General features: G+C 40.5%; 1 protein-coding gene across 1 annotated transcript; it reads right to left on the reverse strand.

The window, feature by feature from the left end:
- Positions 1–1,441: 1,441 nt before the first annotated feature.
- spegb (striated muscle enriched protein kinase b) lies at positions 1,442–24,315 on the reverse strand. Its single transcript, XM_020611058.1, has 40 exons — positions 24,232–24,315; positions 23,417–23,483; positions 21,729–23,281; positions 21,421–21,564; positions 21,133–21,315; positions 20,033–20,199; positions 19,670–19,758; positions 18,190–18,365; positions 17,700–17,960; positions 17,433–17,591; positions 17,095–17,284; positions 16,751–16,980; positions 15,402–15,521; positions 15,123–15,227; positions 14,718–14,924; positions 14,506–14,629; positions 13,815–13,987; positions 13,629–13,741; positions 13,211–13,379; positions 13,016–13,112; positions 12,627–12,827; positions 12,313–12,370; positions 12,089–12,166; positions 11,760–11,932; positions 11,645–11,671; positions 11,351–11,503; positions 10,953–10,995; positions 10,755–10,823; positions 7,935–10,632; positions 7,661–7,810; positions 7,156–7,272; positions 6,376–6,543; positions 6,137–6,259; positions 5,540–5,704; positions 4,339–5,167; positions 3,830–4,069; positions 3,485–3,708; positions 2,265–2,340; positions 1,866–2,015; positions 1,442–1,702 (listed from the first exon to the last, which is right to left on the reverse strand). The coding sequence occupies exons 2-40, from the start codon at positions 23,479–23,481 to the stop codon at positions 1,447–1,449; spliced, it is 10,323 nt and encodes a 3,440-aa protein (XP_020466714.1). The 5' UTR covers positions 23,482–23,483; positions 24,232–24,315; the 3' UTR covers positions 1,442–1,446.
- Between the last annotated feature and the right edge of the window lie 27 nt (positions 24,316–24,342).

Consider the following 24,342-nt stretch of genomic DNA (forward strand, 5'->3'; position numbering starts at 1 on the left):
CAGAAGGGAGAAGTATATATAGACAGGAGACCAGGGGCTAACGGGCAGCAGGTGGAAGCAATGAGCAGTGTGCTGGGGTGAAGCTGGGGCAAGTGAGGTGACAAAAGACCAGGAAATGAAACCAAAATAAAAGCACCAAACAGGAAGAAAGATAGCAAACCATAACAAATACACACAGAAAGATCTTAATCAACATCCCTTTTCAATGAATTGTAGAGGCTATTTTTATACTGACTACTCCTATTAAGGGCACTTGAAGGCACCCCAGTATCACTAGTGGGCTTTAAAGTTATTGAATTATCTGAATAATCTAATATTTAATGGGGGTCTCATATTTCAGGCAGCATATACTGTAAACTGCCCAGCTGAGTCAGCAAACTTGTAAACCTTATTTTAATAAACTCAACAGAAGGGTGTGGATACTTCTGCACTGCTAATCAGACTGGGGGCTTTACACTGGGCTGAGTGGAAGAGTTTAGTTTGAGCAGAAGCCAGTAAGCTGGCTGTTAGCTTATTTGTGGTAAAGGAACTAGTGTCTGCCAAGTGCCAACACGGTGCCCGGCGTGGAGCCATGTCTGCAGTCCATACCATCACTTAGAGCAAAGATGATCCTCCCCAAAAACTACTTTTGAGAATGATTACTGTCCTATTTAACATCAGAAACATAAGGAGGAAAATTTGTAATAGCCCTTGTAGAGAATCCACCAAAGTATCTTCTGGACTCAGTGTATGCGTTTAAGACTTTATAAAACACAAACAAAATCCTTTCTGGAGCTGCTACAATCTTGACAATTATTTGAGGTTCTGTATAGACTAACTCAGGTAGCACAAATTATTCTGCCTTCATTACACAAACAGATTAAGTTAAAGGGGAGCAATATTTAGCATCTTAGAATTAGAGATCATAGAATGGCTTGGCTGCTCAGGAAGCATTTGAATATGAAATTACGATAAACTGAGAGAGCAGAGGTGTTACTATGGTCAGCGAATGACATTTTTAACATTAAAATGCTGTAACAGCAATTTCAGGCCTTTCATAGTGGGTTCCTCCAATAATGTGTGTCCCCTCTAAACAATGATCCTAAGAAAAGAAGTCTTTTATCCAAAACGTATGCAAACTTACAAACTCAATGTTCTACCTTGAAGACAACATCCTGCCTTGTATGAACAACGTGCACACTATAAAAAAAAGCAGTCAGGCTCTGGTAACTTTGTGGGAGTTCCCCCTGTATGTGAAATCATTCTTTTTGATTCTCAGTAAAGAAAATGAACTGATGTCTCTGTAGATCACAGCCACTGCTGGTTTCATGGGTGTTTTTATTCTTTTGACCAAGTTTAGCAACTCAGACCTGAGGGGACCACCTAACCTCAGCGACCAAAGTCTTGCCTCACTCTGCGGATGTTCCCCCCACGCAGTCACGTCAAGAGATCTTTGAAAGCCTCTTTTCACTGGCTGACTGGTATGGTGGGTGAGGTTGGCACATTTGGTGTGGCAGGGCTGGTGGGGGTTTGCGGCGAGCTCTGGTAGGACCGCAGAAGAACTTTGTGCTTGGTGGCCACCGCCTCTCGCCTGCGCTGCTGGTCAGCCAAGAATTCCTTGAGACAGGTGGTTGTAAAGGTGAGAGTCTGCCTACGAAGGCGCATCAAGTAGGCATCCTGAAGCCAGGAGTTATTGAAACAGTCCTTAATAGATGGACGGGCCCTGTTCAGGATGACAGCAAGCATCCAAATAATCAAATATTTTAGAAATATTTTTAAAATTGGGGCATACACAGAATTTTGAGTTAAAGGATTGATTTGTGTCTCAGTCATATGTGCAATAATAAATGTTAATTTACAGAAATCCTTTTGGAATTACAGCTTACCAAGGGTAGCTACACAGGATCTTTTTAAGAAACAGAGAGGCACTTTGGGACACATTCTGGTAGAGTTTAGACAGGTCAAACTTTGCTGCCTGGATCCTGGCTGCAGTCTCCTGAGGATCATTTCGCAAGAAAGGTGACCTGCCACTCAACCTGGAAAATCAAGGAGAAGTTTTGACATTCAGAAAACATATCAACAAGGCACAATAAAATCTAAGGTGGTTCAGTTTAGCTGTGAATATGTGCATGAAAACCAGAATATTAATATTTATAGACAACAGCAGCAAGATGTGAAATTATTGCAAATGCAGCAGATACTTCCTTAATCATAAGCCCATTTCACCTATTGCATTTCTATTTAAAGAGGACCTACTGAGTGGAAGCTGTGAAAGCAGAACTCACATGATGAAAGTCAGTACACCCACACTCCAGATGTCAGCTGGAGGGCCCACCACATCCCCTTTCAACATCTCTGGAGCTGTTAGAAGACACAGAAAAGGAACAGGCTTAATCATTTTACAAAAAAAAAAACTTTAATTGCAACTACATATAATCTCTGTACTACAGAAACTACAGTACTACTACTTCTAATGCTGTACTGTATATGTGATTAACCTATAGTGTTTGTGCAGCTTTATAAAATGTGCAAATGCATCATTTTTTTTCATTGTTTCATAGCCAGTGCACGCCCACTGACAAAACAGTTACATAAACCTCCTTGAGAACAGAAAATCAGTACTAGCAGGAAAAAAAATAATAATAATATCTAAATCAACAGAGTAAAATTTTTATTTTTAACTTTTAACTTTGAATTTAATAAATTACCACATTTAAGATTACATAATTCATACCTATTAGTTCCAAAGGTTTTCTATGTCTGCTGTGCAAATTACTTCTACTGTTGTCATAGTTAAAGTGCCTTACTTTAGCATAATTAATTATTTTGAACATCCACTGAACATAATTCTATTCAGTGATTTCTTGTAAAATGCACCTTACTATTGAAAGGAAGTGCAACACTTACTTAAAGTTAGGGACATTCAGTTTTCTGAGGGACATTGTGACACTTTGGAATATTTGTATTATATTTGTGGCTGTTTAAATTAGCACCTGTGTGTAATAATTGCTTTGACAGAACAAATTAAGTTAGCCACAAACTCTTAGAAGTAAATATTGATCTAGATGAGACTCACTTGAAAAAAAATTAAGTAAATAAGTGACAATCTAAATGATCAGTACAGAACTGTACTGATCTGAGACCTGTTTTTCCCCTTTGGCCACTTTGGTGCAGAGAAACAAGCATTTACCTATCACCCTAAAAGGTAGATATGACTAATGTGTTGGCAAACTTTTAGCAACATTAGCAACAATGAGAACAGTGAAAGTGAATAAGCACAGTAAAGTTGCAGGACACAAAACCAAAACAATAGCTGAAAGATGCTAAAGAGCTCAGTAGGGCTGAGGGATTTTGTAGAGTCCAGTGAGACATTTCCTCCTGGGTTTGTTACTATGTGTCCCCTTTCTCATAACACAGTCATTTGATCAACTCTTAACATAAAGATACTGATTAAAGCAGCTTTTATTTTAGATTCCCAGTGGTCTATAAAAGATACAGCTCTTACACATGTACTCCAGCGTTCCAATCGGAGGGCTGAACTGCTTGAGGAAGAGAGGGTTGTAAGTCTGAGCACTGCCAAAGTCTATAATCTTGATGACATTCATGTAGGTGACAATGATGTTCTCTGGCTTGATGTCTAGGTGAAGGATCCGTCGGGTATGGAGGTAGTCCAGACCCTGGAGGATCTGCACAATATAGGTCACCACATCATCCTCAGAATAACGGAACCTGAGAGAAAACAGAAAAAGCATGATAAAGGACTCCAGGAAGAATATTTTAAGGCAGGTACTCATAGATAATAGAATCAACCCTCTGAGACAAGCAACCGATTTGGTGTGTTTGTCTTCACCTGTCTATGAGGCTGTAGAGCAGCTCCTTTCCACTGCAGTACTCAGAGATGAGCACGAGGTAACGCGGTGTGACATATGCTTCATGCAAAGCCATAATCCTGTCATGATGAAGGGACTTGAGGATATCGTATTCCTGCAGCACCAGCTGCTTGCTGTCTGCCTCATAGGGAACAATCTTAGCCAAAAAGAGGTTGCCTGTGGCATTCTCCCGGCACTCACGTATCACACCAAAACGACCCCTGTGTGATAAGGAAATGCTATAAATCCAGCAGGCAAACAAACAGATCTGAAAAATGCTATGTTTATGTATAGCTACTAATCCCCCTTTTTTTTGTGTGGTCAAAAGAAGAAAAGATAACACAAGTATTTAGGTGTTTAATTGAAGTGTTAATCTTTAATTTCATTAAATACTCAAACTTTAATACTTAGTGGTACATCATTTTAACAAGTGTTATTCTTCAGAATGCAGAAGAATTTAGCAATTTATTTTCATTGATCCAGCCATTACCTTGCTTTCTCGTCCATGAATGTGTAAGGTTTCTGTGGAACTCCCTGGCGCAGAGATCCCTCCACAGGCTTGCCCAGTGGTGTCCTGCGTCCCGAAGGTGTGACCCGTCCAGATGGGGTGGCCCGTCCAGATGGGGTGGCCCGTCCAGATGGGATGACCCATCCAGATGGTGTACTCCTGCTGTCTCCCCCTTGCAGAATAGGTGTCAAACTCTGTACCACCACCACAGGCGGTGAGATGGTCACAGGTGTGACTGAGAGGGAGCTGGTTGCCGGTGTGGGACTACACTGAGAAGGTGGAGTGACTCTAGCAGTTGCAGCTGGCACGTACATTGGCACAGATGAAATTGGTTTCCCAATGACCGTCACAGGAGGAGGTACAGGAGAAGGGGGTTTGGTGGTCATGGGGAGGAATGCATTTATAGGGCTCCGAGGTTTGGGTGGGACAACAGGGGGGGTCAGCTTGGTTTGGGGCTTGCTCACACTGATACTAAGCGTTGTCTTGGCTTTGGCTGGTGTGGTTTGGACAGTTGTGGTGTTCAGAACAGGAGCTTGCTCAGATGAGACTGTATTAATGGGGGGAGTAACAGCAGGATGGCTAGCCTCAACCTGAACAATGGGTTTGACAGTTACTGGAGAAGTAGATTTAGCCACAGGTGGAGCGGGAGGTGAGGAAGAAGGAGGGACAGGCTGGGCAAGGGGCACTGTAGTGGATTTACTTGGAGCTGGTTTAATGGGAGGCACTTTCATGGATGACATCATCACCACAGGAGGAGGAGGAGTCACAGGGACAGTCTTCACCACCACAGTAGCATTTGATTTATCTGGTTCTAATAAAAGAAAGAAGAAGGAGAATATGGCTCAAAAACTTGATTTGATACTGTATATAAAGAGAACAATACATTAAAGACATGGCTCTACTCTTCAGACCTGACACATTGTTGAAGAACTTTGAATAATTTGTAATGTACAGTATGTTGTCCCAGACTAAAAACATGTTATCACCATATACAGTACATACACATAGCACCATACAGTATACCGAGTCAGGTAGAACAATTAAAGCTTTAATCCTGTCAGTATGTGTATGGTACATTTCCAAGGAGGTGAATCAATAAAGGGAGTACACAGAAAATGCATTTTTTGTCTATTTGAATGCCTCATCCAAAATAATTTTCGATTTTCTGTCAGATAATACCTACCTGAAGCATCCAGGCTCACTACATCTGAGAGGTTGCTGTAAGGGCCTTGGCCAGCTTTGTTCACACATGCCACCCTGAACCTCAAGGAGCCCCTTGTTGGCAGATCAGTTACATTGTAATAACAGTCTGCCACCCCTGTTGCCACCATCAGCCAGCTGGTCTCACCTGGTAAGCAGAAAAAAAAAATACTGCAAGGCCTAGATCTTACTATGTGAAGTGCCTTGAGATGAATTTTGTTGTGATTTGTTGTTATACAAGTAAAATTGAACTTAAGTGAATGGGTGATGTTATTTACATAAAAACAATTTGATAATGAACTAGTTTGATGAGATAAGGCATGTTGCATAGTGAAACACATATACTGTATATCTGCAGTATATAAATGATTTGGGGAAAAAAGTTATTTTCCTGTTGCTTCAGGGCAAACTCTAAATACAATGGACAAGTGAAAAGAGCCCACATTATTTTTGGGTTTATGTAACCACTTCAAAACATACAGTAACATATAATAATCCTAATCTGGACAACTGTGACATCTGATGAACGACATTTAAAAATGGCAATGAAACATTTTTATCATTGCTTTTGAACACTTACCCTCTGCTCTCCTCTCCAGAGAGTATGTGCACGGGGCCATAGTGTCTGAGGGTCTCCACACTACCAAGGCTGTGTTGTTGTACCTCTGAGGAATCTCAGGGGTCCCAGGACGATTAGGCAGGCCTGAAACAAATACAAACAAATACAGGGGTGTTAATAAAATTGACTATATTTATTCATATATAGTATAGTACTACCTCAAAGACTGACATAAAAGATAGGTATGTCTCAGGTCTTACGAGCAAGAGATATTGTACAAGAGCTGGACACAGAAGCCAAGGGGTTTGTAGCCACACATTCATAAACTCCTGCATCATTTTTGGTTGTCTGCATGATCATTAGCAGCTGCCGGCCATCAGGACAGGCAATTATGTTCATCCTGGCATCAATCTCCAGGGGCTTCTTATCTGAAGAGCATAAAGTGATTGAAAGGGGTCTTTTAGTAAGAAATATAATGATGAAAATTAAAATTGACATTACATATTATAAATGATCTTGATGAAGACTGTTAACTCTTTTTAAAAACAGTTGAGCTTCAAAGACACTTCATAAGAAATGAATAAACATTGTTCAGAAGTTAGTTAGACATACAAGTATTTGTTCAAGGGGAATTTGCTGGGGTTTTTCAATGTATAACACTGTGAGGTCTAGACCTAATTATGTAAAGTGCCCTGAGATGATTGTTGTTGTGAGTTGGCACTATGCAAATAAAATTGAATTGAACTGAATATAACTATTGGTTTAAACTGTTTTAGATTAACAAAGAATCTCAATAGTTTTTCCTATCTTGCACTATTTATGTCCACTGATGGCAACCTCTGTTGTAAGGGCACCATACTGTATGTTAGGATGTACTGAGATGCAGTGTTGGCCATCATTAGTTTCTGCACTCATGGACTCAAGAATAATTAAGATAATCATCATCATTATAATTAGCATGTGAAGTGAGACTGACCATCCATCTGTGAGACTATTAGTTAGGTAATTCTGCCATGATTTCCTTATGCGTAATTCCCTACCTTTCATCCAGGTGATGTGTGGGTGGGGGCTGCCTGCTGGTAGACAGCTAAGAGTGACTGGATCCCCCTCCAGAAGGACATGATCTCTCAGCTTGATATGGAATACTGGAGGAAAATCTGATAGTCAAAGACATTACACCAATTAAATCACATTCATACTGTACATACCATCTGTGGAACCATGGTACAACTTCTGGGCGAGTCCAGTTAAGAATCTCTACATGTGTTTCTACTTCTCCCAGGTATAAGACAAACAAAGCTATCAAATATAAAATGTATGAAGCAATTTTTAACTAAAGTGTTTACTGATATTGATATATAATCTATGTGTAATGGTTTGGTATACTGTACAGCTTGAAGCAACCGCATGTTGACAACAAGAGCAACAGAGCCAGGCCCGATGTTTGCCCCCATTTCCAGTCTTTCTGCCAAGATAAGCTAAACATCTACTGGCTATAATCCAGAGCAATCACAGCCTCTTGATGTACAGGCTTGTGTGAATTACCAGAAGCCAGTTTGGAGTACTGGTGTGAACGTAAGGAACTACTTTCTCTGGCGATGGCTGTTGGTATGTCAGGCTGTGATACAGTCTTGTCTCGTTTTCCTCTCGTCAGGCCCCACCGATCCCAGCGGGATCTGCGTTCAACCTCCACACCTGAACAAGAAAAAAAAATTCAGCTCCATAAATAAATCATCATGCATTTAAAAAAGTGCAAATAATACTACTCAAATCAAAATGTGGAGTAACATTTCCAATAGTATGAAGTTACTGTGCCTACCCTTTGATAAATCTGACTTTAGGCTGGACATAGAGTCTAGAGACTCTGTTGAGGTACCATTCGTGGCCTGAGATGCCAATTGGTTCTGAGGAACATGAGCAACCTTCATAGCACGGTTCTCTGATGTGGAACGATGAAGTATGGAAAGAATGGGATTTCTCTTTTGCTCTTTCTGTTCTGATACTCTCCTTTCCTCTGAATAGCTGCGAATTCTGGTGGAGATCTCAGCCACTGTTGATTCAATTTTCCTTCGCATTGCCAAGACTGGTGATTCATTAGGTTTCTTGAGCTCCTTTTCCTTTTGTTCCACTAAGGTGTCACCATCACCACCCATGGGCATCATCTCTACTTCCTTCTTTTCCTGTGATCCTCTTCGGCCAAGAGTCCAAGAAAGCTTTCGTCTTGAAGGAACTGTGTCTTCTTCTTTGGTCATTTCGTCCTTGCGTTCAGTTGATGGAGTTCTCCTCAGCCGTAAGGAGAGCCTTCTCATAAAGCCTTGGTCCTTTTGAGCTTCACGAAGATCCTGGACTGACTTTGACTTCTCTTCAAGTCTCCTTTGTGCTAATTCCAATGGTGCACCAATTGGCCCAGGTCTGTATATCTCTTCACCTGCCTCTGGGGAGTCTGGCAAAGTTAGCTGTGATTTGTCCTCATTCTTGGACCGAGATAAAAACCTTAGACTTCTCGTGAGAGAAGATTCACGTTTTTTGAAGCGGGCCTCAAAGACTTCTTCAGAGGTAAGGTCCTCTAAGTCAAGTCCTGCCAAAAGATCTTGTTGGGATAAGGAATGTGGGGCAGTCTTTGGTGGACTGGGCTCTTTTGTTATCATTTCTGGTGATGCTACCCTAGAGTATACAGCAGGGTGCTCAGTAGTTGACATAATGGCTGGACCTGGTAACGTAGAGGATATAGTGGCAGGTATTGTGCTGGTAGGTACAAATGTTTTGGTTGATACTGAGGGTAACGAGGTGGCTGAAACTACAACAGGTGGGCCTAAAGGTGGGTCATTGAGAGGCTGAAGTGAAGGGACCATAATGGTCTGCATAATACTGGCATATGCTGAGGTCCTTCCATCAGGAAGAACAACTTGAGCAGGAAGTGAGGGTGTTACATAAGTTGTCATGACTTTTGGCAGAGAAAGGGAACATTCTTGTGTTGGTCTCACCATGACTGAGCTTGTGGTTATCATCATTTCCGAAGATTTTTCAGGCATATTTACCTCCTCATCCACCATTTCTACAGCAACTTCATTTGGTTCAGCAATACTAATAGTTCTTTTCTCTTCTTCTTTAATAATCTCTTCTTCTTCTTCTTGGTCTTTTTCTCCTTTTTCTTCCTCTTCCATTTTCTCTTCTAGATTAGAGCTTTGGACCACAAAAGAAGGTGTATAATCTGATTCAATTGTTGGTTCTTCTGATATGCTCATGTCTTTCTCTGAGAAGCCACTTGTGCTTGATCTTTCATCAAAATTACTATCTGTAGTCAGCCCATCCATCTTTTCATTTATAGCCTCATCTGGCTTTATCTCTTTCTCCATAAATGATTCCTCACTTTCTGTTTTCGTGGGGCTCTCCTGCACAACAGACTCTGGAGTCAGTGGTTTTGGTGAAGGTTCCCTGGGAGTCACTGGACGGGAGTCTAGCTTGATTTGGTCAGTCAGAGCTGACATAGATATAGCCTCCTTAAGCCTTCTCTCTTCTACCTGTGCCAGAGGAATCTCTAGAGGAGCTCCAGACCGGCGATGTAAAGCTATGGGTTCTGAATCACCTTGACTGAAAGAAGCACTTTTGCGCAAAACTTTGGGTTTTGGAACATCATCCCTAGGAGAATCACTGGATGCAAATCTAATTAGTGGAGGTGGGGCCAAACGAGCAGTACGGGAGTAGCGATCTGAGGATATGGCGCATTTTTCATCTCCCATTCCTAATGTTTCCAAAAGAGGTCCTCTCAGCCCACTCATCTTGTTGTCCACAGAGCCACCACGAAGCAGTCGCTGTCTCATCAGCTCCAGTTTAAGAGCATAGTCTTCTTGACTCATTTTAGCAGTTCCTGGGCTGGCGCTCCTCCTTGGTAATTCCATAGAGACAGCTTTCTTCAAAACTCTCCTGCCATCCTCTTGATTTCCTTCTCCAGCTCCTTCTTCAGGTGTAATCCGGAGCAGCAATGCACTGTCAGCTGACCCTCCACGTCTTAGCTCCCCTCTTCGTGGCCCACCCTCTGGTTTGTCTGACTCCAGGCTTGAACCCCTTCGCAGTGGTTTTCTAGACAGCTCTGACTTTTGTGGAAATGCAGCAGGTGCTTCTTCATCTGAGGAACCCTTGTCATTGTCCTGTGATACCCTTTTCTGCTGGTGGCCTTTACCTGTGGATTCATCCCCTTCTTTATCCATTTCTTTAGAGTCACTGTCAGGAACAGGGGACTCAGACATTTTAGTTATTCCACTGTGCTTCTCTGTTTCCTGCTCATTGGTCTGGATATCAGTGAGTGATATTCTTGATCCAGAGAATTCCAAGTTAAGTGGCATCGGAATGAATGGCAGCTCATCAACGTCTTCATCAGAATCTGAGGATGATGATGGTAAAGGTGAATCCTCTTTAAGGTGCCTGGGAACTGCAATGGAGACATGGCTGGAGGAATCGTTCAGCAACACAGGTATTGATCTCATGACCATTTTTGATTTATAGCTGATTAGTGAACGCTGTGAAGGAGAAAATATGAAGAGAGAAATTTAGGAGACCTAATAATTTAATTACTCATAGGCATTCTAGTTGTAATGCAATACAGCAACCAGAACACAAGAGAAACCTAAAGGCCACTCACCTGCCATTTTCTGCGAGATACAAACTTCTTCAAGCACTCTGTACTTATGGCCTTTCCCTTGGTAGGTATCTGACAATAAATACATTTTAAATATATGTTTTAAAATTATGGATGAGACCTCAAGTAGAACTTACTGAAAAAAAAAAGAGTGTGTGAGTGATTAACACGGCAGTGCAAAGTGTCACTGTCCTGTCTTACCTTGAACCAGGGGTGTCTGAGACATTCCTGAGTATCAGGTCTCCTAAAAAAAAGTTATGGCATATTTTATTCCTCAAGAATTAGAATAAAAATCTAAATTTGAATCAGAATCAGCTTTACTGGCCAAGTTTGTTTAAACACATAAGGAATTTTAATCCAGTACAGAGGCTGTCAATATGCTTTGTATGGAAACAAACAAAAATAAAATGTAGTTCCCAATTCAAACACACTCTGGATTGTACTGTGGAACATAGGATCAGACATCCAGACTTACTGAAATGATTTGTTTTAATATTGTCAAATTTTCATTTCATTTTCCAGTGTTATAGATACTTGTAAATGTTTGCTGCAATTATAAATTATCCATTTATATAGAGAGATCTAGTAGTGTTACTCACAGTCTGTCTGCTACCAGCAGTTTTATGATGAACCCTTTAGCCTCTCGGCAAAGGTCAGCAAACATGCTCTCCTCAAAGGCGACATTATAGTTTCTGATGTTCAGTACAGAGCTGCGGTCATTCTCCCCAGCAAATGGAGAAACTCCTGTCAGACTGACAACAGAAACAAATGCATTTAATGATAAGCCCAAAGGTAGTCCCAAACAGGTAAACTTGGATAAAAATCTTAAACTGACATTCAACACAATACAACACAATTACCATTAAATAAATAATAAAAAGAATTCTACTCACCACAGATATGCAATAACCCCAACTGACCTAAACAAATAAAGAAAAGAATCAGAAAAAGGTGGTGAGTTAAGGCAAAATATACAAACAAAAAACATTTGGCCGTAAAGTACTCTACCAGATGTCTGTTGCTTTTGAGACCGGGGTTTGATTTACAATTTCTGGTGCAACAAACTCCGGTGTGCCATATTTGCAATATTGAGCCTCATCAGGTGTGATCCCCATTGCGTTGCCAAAGTCACAGATTCGGATCTGATCACCATGCGGGTCTGCCATGAGGATGTTATCAGGCTGAAGAAAGGATGAGAAAATAATATTTTCTCTGCCATAACAATATATTTGTATGATCATTTTCCAAATATAAAAACAAAAACACTCCAAGTGCACTTTTAAACATTCATTTTTAGAACCTGTGCCATAGATACAGTACTGTATGTAAGCATTTACCTTGATGTCCAGGTGAATGATGTTTAGATGATGAAGGTAATCCACTCCCTCAAGCAGCTGTCTTATACATGACCGCACCTGATTGTCCCAGAACACAAACATGCCAGTACAGCTGTTATTGATTAGATAAATAAATTACATTAATTGTATACATTTGGTAATTAAATAAAATTGATAATGATGAGTGTGAGATTTGTTGAGCATCTGAAAAACACAGGATTTACATCAGATTCCATAAGTGTAGATTTCTTTATAAATCTATCAAGCAGCTCTTCATGGCATCTTTAAAGATTAATTAAGGTTATTCTTTCAGAGACTGTGGAAGAAATACAGAATATACAATAACTGTTTGTGATGCACTTACATTGTACAGTATATGTATGTATGCATACATGTTTTATTTCACTTTTACAGTAACAAGACCATTTTTTGAAAAAGCTGTTCAGAACAACATTATGCTTATAGTTACAGTAAAAACAATATAATTTCACTAGTTGTGTACTTTGCAGATGAAACAGTGATAATACATTAAGGATACATTTCAGTGATGATGATGACTGCATTCTTCTTCTCAAAGGCGTCATGAAAGTAAAGGATTCTCTCATGGTCCAGCTTAGAAAGCAAGTTCATCTCTCTCAGAGCAGATGTCTTCTTCTTGGCCCGTGTGGAAATAAACTTTGCAGCATACTCCATTTTGCCTACCTTCTGGGTCACACGTTTCACATAAGAAAATGCACCCCTGAAGGAAAAAACATTGAAAACTTATCTATCAAAAGTAAAGTCCAGAAAAATTCAAATTATGTTAAAAGTAGCATGATTGTGAAATTCAAACAATGAAATGCAGCCTAATTTTGGAAAATTTGGAAAAAAAAACTGTTTCCTGTGCAAACAGTGCATATCTAGGAGTTCAAATGCTGCCTTGCTTACCTTCCAATTTCTTTATGGATGTCATAATAATCTGTCAGCCTGCGCATTTTCCTTAGAATACTCTCCTCATCATCCATTGGGTCCTCTTTACTTTTAGCTACAGTAGTGGCAAAGTATTAATTACAGTAGTTATTAATTTGCTTGTCAGCCATGCAGTCAAGAGATTGTTATAGTTTTGATAGTGTTACCTCTTACCTTCATGAATGGTGAGTTCAGCTTTACAGGACACAGATCCTGCCAAATTCCTGGCAGTGCAGGTGTACACCCCAGAGTCTTCTGGACAGGCGTTTAGGACCACCAGGGAACATTCATTATCATCATACACAAATGTGTAATGACTGCTCTCACACAGCAGGATGTCGTTCTGAAAGCAAATACTCAAAGTTTCAACTATAGTTCTTCCACTATGTTTTACAAAGTGTACTACAAAATGTTAGTGGTTTAGCATATTGTATTGCTTACCTACAGCTGCACTCAGCAGAACAGTATATCAGTAAGAAATGATGAAATGACTTTTCCCTGTTTCTAAAATACTATAGGTTCACCAAAATAAATGTATAAAACATAATAATTGTGAAATAGATCTTTAAAAACAAACAAACAAACAGAAAACCTTGAACCAGAGGATGTCAGGAATGGGTTTCCCTTCCACAACCACAGCAAAACGAGGGGTCTCGCCAGCACAAGCATCCAAGTCCTCCATGATAGTTTCAAATGTTGGCGGAGCTGTGAACAGTTACAGAGGTAAAATGCCAAGTTATGTTAAATTTAGATATAGATAGATAGATGTACTGCCTACCTGCCATCTCCACAATGAATGTGCAGCTATCACTGCCATACTTGTTAGAGGCCACAAACTCCATCTCTCCTATGTCGGCACTCTTCACTTTCATTAGCTTCAGCGTGTGTTGGTCGTCATCTGGCATTGCCATTTCATACAGGCCTGGTTTGCTGGCCAGGACCGCACCCTTCCTGGGGAAACATATTTGTAAATGTTTGGCTCTTGCTTGAGTTTAAGTTGGAACACAATAATAAACTTCTTTTCACTGTTCTGTATTATTTGACAATCAGCTAGAATTATACAGCTGCCTATATGCACTGGCATGGTACTATGCTCATCAGTAATACACTGTGATTATAATGCACTGGGTCCACAAGGTGGCAGCTTTATCACTAGACACTACAAGAATTAAATGTTAAATGATCATGAAAAAACATTGTTACATTGAAAATTACAAATACTACTGCAAAGTTATTATAGTGTAGCTGCAGGAGCCTAATAGAGTTTACTTAATAAAATAAAATAAAATAAATATTGGCTATCTAAATATTCTATACATGCTGGAAAATGTAGCATACGAAGATGCAAGTATAATCATGAAAATGTTTTCTTTATCTTTTTGATACATTCTACTTTCTTTTCTTTTATGCAAAAATAAAATAAAGAAAAAGGCATTAATAGAACAGAATAACAACAGAAATGCAAATACCTCTTCCAGATGATCGCTGCATTGACATGATTGAGAGTAACAGTAATGGTAACTGACTGGTTTTCCATCACATATACAATTTCTGGCTTATCAATAATCACTGGACCCTCCAGAAGATAGGGGCCTTGATGAAAACACACACACAAATAATATTTAATAAACCTCTATTGCACACTAATGGATAGATAAATGGTCTAAAAAGCTGCACGTACCTCGGTCCAGGAGCTGCACTGCATCGGTGGTAGGTGAGGGCTTGCTGAGAGCCTTGGAGGTGATGGTCAAGACTCTGAAAGCATAGCGGACACCTTTGGAGAGGGTGGTGATAGTGTAGGTGGTCTCCTTAAGGGCAGAAGCTATGATGGTCCATTGGATAGAGCCCAGGGCTTGTTGTTGGACGGCATACATCAAAGAACTGGGATCTGAAAGAAGATGGTTTTAATTGAAATGCTAATCTGAAAACAACTTCTTTTATCCTCACACATACAACCATTTTGTAAGATAAGCTCCTAAGAAAGCTTTAAACCAGTTAATTTATCATTTCTTCCAGGGTTGGAGCACAGGAATTAAAACTAGATTTTTAAAATTGTAACAAATTACAATATGCCAGTATCCTATACCAATGGAAGGGTCCAGCCTCCGAGGTTTCTTCCATCTTAATGTGATGGTTTTACCAGTGATGGATTCTATCACTGGAGTCCCATCAGGTGGGTCAGGTAGGATATCTGAAAATGATGACAATGGAATTAAAGGTTCATAAATGTTGCAGATGAACCACGTATCAAGACAAGGTTACAGAATTCACTGACCTACTGTATATGTACAGTATTACTGGCCACAGTTACTGAATCAAAATGTGTTTTGCTTAAGGTATATGGCAAAAAAGTCATGAAAATTACCTGTAACATAGAGATGAGCATAGCAGGTGGCCTTTCCTATTTTGTTAGAGATAACACTCTTATAGACACCGGCATGGGAATGGCACACAGAGCGGATTACTAGGCTGTGGACATCATGATCTACAGAAGAAAGGAATGGTGAGAAGATGTTAGCTACAGTGCAAGCATCTTTGTGTAACTTAACTGTATTTAACATCACAACACTGTCAAAAAAACTATCTTCACCACAGAGACAAAAGCACAGCATTTCTTTAAGTCCTTTAGACCTCTGTTTCTGTTGCCTCTTTTAACCTCTTGTGTTTGTCAGGTCCGCTCGGCGCGACCTGCCTCTCTTCCACCTTTATCTCCTCTGCTCTCTCGATCTTGCGGGATCTGCACCTCAGCTTTGTTGCATTCCAGTAATTAGCGACTTTTTGTCGGTGCGCACAGCTGGGGTGCATCCCGATGATCACCTGTCCTCCTTATTTATACCTCTGGCAGACGCTCTGTCGTCGCCAGAGCATTAACTGAACCTGCATTACCTTACCTTACCTAACTCGCACACCCCATAACAGACATAGTTTTGTGGTATGTATTATACGTCATTTTGCTTTCCACACTGACAGTTCCTGTGCTGTGGATTGCATTTTGTATGTTGGTTATGTGTTTAGTGTTATACGTCCACAGTGACAGTTCCTGTGCTGTGTGTTGCATTTTGTACGTTGGTTATGTGTTTAGTGTTATACGTCCACAGTGACAGTTCCTGTGCTGTGGATTTCCGTTTTCATTCGCCTACCCTCCTGGTTGGCTTGTCTGTTCCCTTGTCCGTACTGATCCTCCTCCTCTCCTGGTTCCTGCCCTTAGCCTGTCTACTCCCTTGGTCGTCCTGTTCTCCTCAGCCGTCTTTGCTCAGCCCTGTTTTATGTATTCATTGACTCTATTCCTTTTGTATCCCCACCATTAAACCACCATTTTTACTAGCCCCTGGGTCAGCAGTCTTGAGTCCAGCCTCAGTTTTCCCTCACCCTCCTGGTGAGGGGGACTAACCATAACAGTGTTGTTGCCAGTAATGACTGACCTCTCTCAGAAACAAGATGAAAGTAGTGTGATGCTGTGATAGTGCCACAAATTCTCACATGAATAAAGTCAATGTAGTTTCTTTTAACCATGCTAGTGCTCTTCCCTAAAACTATCCAAGTAGGTTAAGTTGTAAATTTTGATTCAATTGTCAATTTTACTTCCATTTTTAATAAAAAATCTGAAAGAGAAATCTAAAATCAATTGCAAAGGGTGAAATTACTTTATAAAGACTGAGCAACTTTAATAGGTCCAACCATGGGATGAATGTTAATCAACTTTGAAACACTTACACTGTGTCATCTTTCTGTCCTCGGTGCTCTCAATCCTTTTGCCATTGTGGAACCAGTCAATGGTGGGGTATGGCAAACCGGCCACTTTGCATTTGAGCACAGCCTCCTTTCCTTCGATCACATCCAGGTCATAAAGAGGTTTGATGAAGTCAGGCATAGTGAAACGCTCTACCTCATTCTCTGGGACCTCTGGCTCCTCTGGGATGGATGGCATCTTCTCCAGTTTAGCCCTAAATGGAAGGAAAAAATGGATTAGAATGAGGACACAAGTAAAAATTTTGTCATCCATAAGTCCTAGTAAAACAAGTGAGCTGTGGCTCAACATCTAAGAAGTAACATCTTACATCTGTGAGGAGATGGCTGGCCACGGTTCTTGTATGTACAGTTCGGCAGTGCTCTCTGCCTTGCCATGACAGTTTTGGGCTGTGACAGTGTAAAAACCCTCATCCTCATTAGTCACATGGAAAATGATGAGAGAGTGGCGGCCACCCTCCTGAAGAATACGAACGTCTTCACTTTCTGTAAGTGAATGGTCTAAAGACAAAAGGGGACCAGATTTTAAACATTTGTTTCAGAAAAAAAACATTATTATTATTATTAAAAACATTTCTCACAGATAACCAATGAACAGTTTCACCATGTCTAATGTAGATCCAAATGACACAATAAACTACAATCCTACCAAAGTGGCTCCAGGTGACCTTAGGAGATGGCGTCCCACTGACTTTGCAGTCAAATCGAGCATTACGTCCCTCAATCACTTCTAGAACGTCCAACGTGCGAGTGAAGAGAGGGTCGATGGAAGGGATGACTATGAGTTTGCCACATGAGGTCACTTCCTCTGAAGAGTAAAATTTTATTTTATTAATAGAAGGAACTGAAAGGACAATAAGTCAGTTACTCTTAATATTACATCACACATTTTTTGGGCGTATTTCTTGAGAGAAACCTTTGGCTGTGCTCAGCTTGCACGTATATGTCCCGCTGTCATCTTCGTGTACTGAGTTGAGCAGCAGCCGGCACTTTCTTCCATCAAAGTGCATCTTACAGTTGAGCAATGCCGGCTGGATCAGTTTTCCGTCGGCAAGCCAGTCCACATCTGTGTCCTTCGGTCCGATGACATGACACTCAAACAAAACTGTCTCTCCAGCCATGGCAGTGATGTCTTTGACCGGGCGGATGACAGCCAGATCTGGCTCAACTGGTGAAGCTGGGTGTATATAAAAGACATTTTCTGAAGAGCGCTGTTAAATGATACCTGAACAGTGATACGAACTAGTCGAGGTCACAGTGTCCTGTCACAGTTATGATATCAATGTGCACCCTGACTGACAAGTAAACTAGTGTCAGGAATTTGGGTCACAATGTAGCAAAGATCTGAGTGAAATGTGAATCTTAAAAGTAACATTAAACACAAGTACATTTGAAAAACAACATACCTTTTACCTCCAGCCTCCCTTCACACTGCTTTGTTCCATACTCATTAATGATCTTACAGGTGTATATCCCAGTATCCGACCTCACTGCTGACTTGATTGTCATTTCAAAAGTGCCATCTTCTGTCGCACGTACAATGTGACGTGGGCCTGTTTTTATTGTAACTCTGTCCCTCAGCCTACAAAAGAGCAGAATTAGGGGAACGATTGTTGCTCTGTTTTAAAACAAGAGATGAATCACTCATATACTGTACCACTCAGAGCATTAAAAATGTGTACAACAAAAGATGAGCAAGTGCACACGTTTTCAAATACAAGCTCTCTACTGGCTGGTATGAAGGAGGTGATAGGTGGGATACATTGTCCAGGGCTGCCAATATTATGTTTAGCACCATCCGTTCTGCTATTGTCTCTCGAGAGTCATGACTAACTCCAATAACAAAACCTGCCTGAGTGATTCAGCCTATTCTTGTGCCCTGTATTAAAGGATAAGGCTGCCATTATTCTATATTTTTGTTGTCAAACCTATTGTGTATTCATACTTCCCTATTAAAGCTATTCCCTTTTCTAAAACTATTGCTCAAAAGTAAGCATAACCATTTATTTGAATTTGCTGTGACAAGAAGCCCCAAGTGCATTAGCCCCAAGACATTTAAAAATTGTCACAAATTGTTTATCATTTAAAGAAGGCTCATTATTTTCCTTAGTGTCTGTATTTAGCACTGTAATTTGTAGCATTACTGAAACAGGAGCACAGAGAGCATTTACTAGGAAGTATTTGTAGCTATAGTTTAATCCACAGTTGGTGCATCAGTGAGTATTTATGTCAGCAGCATAGTGTATGTGGCACTGGCCTAAAATCAACAACATGAGTATTTATGTGGCACTGGCCTAAAATCAACAACAGTGCCCAAAGAACACGACACCCAGTCCGCAGTATGGCTCACTGATGTGATTTTAGTAGTTTCTCAACAACAATGACACAAAGGTCTTCTTGTGGGATTTGTTGAAAATAATACAAATACTACCAGCCTTATCTTTTGAAACTGTCCTTGTTAACAACAGCAATAAACCACCATTAGGTGTGGAATGTGTTCTGTAAACAGCGCTGACTGCTGAAGAAGTACAATCACCTCTGGCTCTTCTTTTGGACAGCTTCAGCATTGCATGTGAAGTCCAGATTGTTGTCTAAGTGCTCATTAGTTCAGCCAGACATTTGTGCTTGTGAGCACTGAGAAGTTCCATGGTAAATGGGGAAAGCATGTTATTTTTCCCTTTTCCCTCTTAAGATGGGTACTGTGAGCCTGGAGGTTGTTAGGCTAAAAAAACATTAAGTTTCCACCTCCTGTAACACATGCATTAACACAGCATGCACACGAACGAACTATGCAGCCAAGCAAGCTCTTAGTGATACTAGAAAATTCTTTTCCATGTCCCATGTTAGACATGAGTTTAAGTGGTTTAATGAAGTGAAGAAACCTACCAATACAGCATGGGTTTGGGTTGTCCACTTATTCGGACAGACATGGTGACTTCCTGTCCTTCAATGACAGCTTGATCACTCATTGTTACCTGTTTGAAATGTAATGCAAGTTAGAAACTGAGAGAAGCATTTTTACCTGCAAGTTATTTGGTACATGTGTTGATGGAGTGACTACACAGCAGATAACATGTTCACATGGGAAAATTAATAATGACAGAATCAAGGACATTGTGTACATAACGCTTCCATGCAATATTCTCAATCAGTCAAAAATGCAGTTAAGTGCCAATACTGAACATACAGATGTCATCTCTGAAAGGGAAAGCCAATATGGTAGAGGTTCAATCAGCTATACAGTCTCACCAGGAATGCAGGGGGTTTCCTGAACCGTGTGTCAATAGTTTGCCTTGGCTCTGGTCCTCCAAAATCCATGCCTTCCTCTAGGGGACTGAGATACTCCTCATCAGATGTAATAGGGCTGCTGATATCCATAGGCACACCCAGGTTTCCTTTTGATTCCTGTATAGACACTGTAAAAGCAAAAAGGCTCCATTATGTGTAATGCTGTAGTTTAATACAATTCTGCTTACACATCCTATATGTACTACTCCATGCTATGTGCTTCATTTTGCCTGAGTAAACATTTTGTCACTGAGAGCACAGCTCAGTTAAAAACAACGGAGTTCAAAGGAGGCCACGTGTTAAAGAACACAATATAATTAGAATCTGAGATGTCAGTGTGTGATATACAAACAATAGTGGATTCGGTGAGCCAGTGAGCCTCAGTGGACAATTTATAGGTTCAGTTTTGCCTCTGAGTTGCTATGGTAACTATAAGTGAGGCTGTTCAGCTGGAATATATGGCACACAGACTTTGCTCAGAAAGATAATGACAAGGGAGCAGGAGTGAAATCAGCTGAAACACAATGCCAATGTGGGAAAGGACCTCCAGATGTTTTTCTAAAGATGGTAAATGCAAACTTTTCAAGTGAATATCACATATTGGCCTGCTTTTGAATATATGGAGTATTTTTACATTATTCTATGGCACAATTTAACTGTCCTGTTTAAGTTTTGACAGACTTTAATAACCATTTGATTTGATTAAAATATCTGATTTTATCCAGGTTAAATTGACAGACAGCTCTTTCATTGTAGATAATAATACAATAACATATTTATCATGTAGATCATGACATTATGTTACCTTTCATGGTAATTTCCATATTTTTTTCTGTCTGAACTTCTGTAATTATATTAACAATAAGCAATTGTTTTTGTTGATGCAAAATTAAAACCTGCATTCATCTCTGCATTCATCTTACTAACAAAGCAATTGCAATGTAGCACTATGTTTGCATAATAGCACTGATTTAATAAAAAAGATTGAAACCCTGAGTGGATCACCATAGAAATGTATTGTATATACACTGTATATGTTTTATCTGATAAGTTAAACTTACCTGCTTTAACTGTAAGAGTGGCTCTGCTGGAGGCTTTGCCCACCTGATTAACAGCAGTTACACAGTATGTTCCACCATCACTTATTTGAGCTGATTTGATGAGAAGACTATGTCGTTCGCCTTCTACTTTGACTGTGTAATTGGAAATACTGATGATTTTAGTGTTGTCTCTCATCCAGGTAACTACACCAGAGAAACACATAAGACAAATTCATTTACTTGTATATTGTACAATTCAAAATGGCCTTTGAGGTTTTTGTTGTTAAAACACAAAGGACAATAAGTTACCTTCAGGAATAGGCGTGCCAGCAATGATACATTTTAGTAGCACATCTGCACCAGCAGATGATACAGTGTCCTGGAGGGGAAACTCAAAAACTGGGGCCTCCATTGGGTCTTCACCAGCAGACACATAAGAATCATCTGAAGAATCTGTACATTGTAACAAAAAACAAGCCTGAAGTCATTTTTCCCCATGCTCAAATTACAAGAAACCCCTTGTAGTAAGGAATGGGTAATTTGTTGATTGAACATAAAAAAATAAGCAATCTGGATTCACACTACTACAGAAATAAGCAAAACACAACAAATCTAACCTAACTCTGGAGACATGGGTCGAGGCCGGCGGTTCTTTCCTTTTGTCTTTGGTTGTTTTCCCTCTTTGGCACTAGTAGTAATCTTCTGAGCCTCACATGTCTTCACAGGAACATCCACTTCCATTTTTTCATCTTCAACAATAATTGTGGGAACTCTTAACTTAGGGGCTGATACGGATGGCTCCACTTCCATTTTTTCCTCCAGTGGAGTGACTGGTGACATGCTTGGGGGTTTCAGAATAGGTTGAGGGGGAAGATCTTGCACAGTGACAGTCCTTTTTTGTACCAGTGGACTTTCAGGTTTGTTTTCAGTTTTTCGTAGTACTACTTCCACTGGTGATTTTTCTTCCAAAGTGTCATCCTTCTGTGATGTTTGCGTGGGAGGTTCATGGATGTGTGAAGATTCTTGCATTTGAGATACCCTTTGTACAAGCGGACTAGGGGGTCTTCGTTCAACCTTGTGTAATGTCATAGCAGTGTTTCTGCTAGGCAACTCTTCCTGTTGCTGACGATATAATGCTGGTGATGGTGATCTCTGAATGACTTCTGTTACAGGACTGACTCTAATTAATTCTCTCATTGATCGTTGTCCTGGTAAGTCAGATAACTGCATCGACTCTGGGGTGCCAGAAACCTCTTCAAATCTACTGACTTTTACAGTTGTTAAACCCGTGCTTGTTGTCTTTTGAGGTTGGGATTTATGCTGTTCTTGCTGTGTTTGCTGTTGTTGCTGCATTGGTTTCTGAACTGAAGCCTTTTCTCTTTGTTCCTTTGCCCACTGGGCATGTTCTCTTTCTTGCAGCCTTTGGAGGACTTGTGGAGGGATAGGTTCAATTTTCCTCAAGGGTTGGCGCTGCTTGACCTTCGATGTGAGCTGCTCAGTAGAAAACGATTTCTTCAGATGAGGTTTTCCAACAAGTTTCTTAATGCGCTGCAGCTCCTCAGTGAACTTGTTCTCGATGTCCTGAACTTTTTGGGAGTAGCGAGGTTTTTCCTCCAGTGAAGCAGCTCTCTGCTTAAACATAGATCTCCGTGCAGCAGCATCCTCTTCTAGAGCCTCCCTTAGATCTTCCCTTGAACTTTCTCTTGAGATACCCAACCGGCTTCCTCCATCATCTGAGTCAACAGATCCAGCACGATTGAACCCTGCCCAGGATCTTCCTGAGATAGAGCCTTCTGGAATATCAAGGCTTCGTCTCCGCTCTTCTAAGTCACGAACCTTCTCAAAAACCTTTGAGCTTGCCCTGGTAAGCTTCGGGGATGGTCTGAGAGTAAGTTCTTTCCGGGAGCACTCACTCAGTGGAGTCTGAGGTCGAGAGTCATGGATGTTACTCTGGGACATAGATTTTGGTTGCTTAACTTTTTCTTCAAACTCCCCAGGCACTGTGTCTTGATATTCAGTTGGAACAACAGCTTTCTTCCGCAAGCTGAGAGGTGTAGTTGAACCAGAGCGATTTGGCATTGGAGAGGTGGAGAGGTGTTTGACGAGTCTTGGGGATGGGGGTGGGAGAGCTTGTTGAGGAGATTCTCTTGAAAAATCCACTGACTGGCTCCTGAAATAGAGGATTTGAGGCAAAATCTGTTGGAATCAGTAGGATGTTACTTATTCTGTTGGATATACTATTTTTTTTATGGAATTTGAGTATAATACAGTGATTTGCTGGGTTATTTGCATATTTCTTTCTTGCCTGGTTGTGTTAGAGTGATCCTCATGTCTAGGTGTTTTATTGTCACCTTCTGCACATTTGTCCATCACTGCATGTAAAAAAGGAGATGGTTTGACAAGTTATAAAGGCAATGTCAGGTATTGACATTAAAGTCAGAGTAAAGCAGAATCAGTGTTTTGTTTTTAAACACATTATACACATTAGAAAATAGTTGCTGAAAATGTGAAAAGACTGAGAACTATGTAGTGCTGAATTGTAGAGACTGTTCAGGATTTTTCAGGTGCAGAAGAAAGCATGGCTTGATGACACATTGGAGATGTCACATTGCACATGCTTATTGCACATACAGTAACAAGCATAGGTGCTGTAAACTATGTGTGTGCGTGCCTTTGCTTTACTTACATTATGGGGACTGGAACCTGTTAACACACTTACATTGTGGGGACTCAGCCATCACTGAAATCACTGAGTTTTTGGGTGGCAACATGGTTTAAGGTTAGGATGAGGTTAAATGTTAGGTTAAGCATTAGCGTCATGGTTAGGGTTAAGCAAGTAGTGGTTATGGTTAAGGTTAGGGTAGGTCTAGTGGAAATTCACGTAAGTCAATGTAAAGGCCCCACAAGAATTGAAAACACAGTCTCTCTCTGTGTGTGTGTGTGTGTGTGTGTGTGTACACATAAGCACTACACACTTTTCAAACACTAACACAAAGGAGAAGCATGAAACACCAAAATTATATTTTGCCTAATTTCACTCGATGGTCTTCAATAAAATACTTCTGTAGAGCCCAAATATTGTTTATAGGAATAGCTGCAAGCTGGAAACATGGTAGATACCTGTATGCACAGCCTGGTCCTCAACATCCTCACTACCTTCCTTGGTCTCAGAATGTTCTCCACCTTCATCCTCTGTTGTTTCAGAATCTGGAAAAAAAAAGTTAAACAATT

The sequence above is a fragment of the Monopterus albus genome, unplaced genomic scaffold (genome assembly GCF_001952655.1).
Source record: "Monopterus albus unplaced genomic scaffold, M_albus_1.0 scaffold109.1, whole genome shotgun sequence".
Lineage (NCBI taxonomy): Eukaryota > Metazoa > Chordata > Actinopteri > Synbranchiformes > Synbranchidae > Monopterus > Monopterus albus.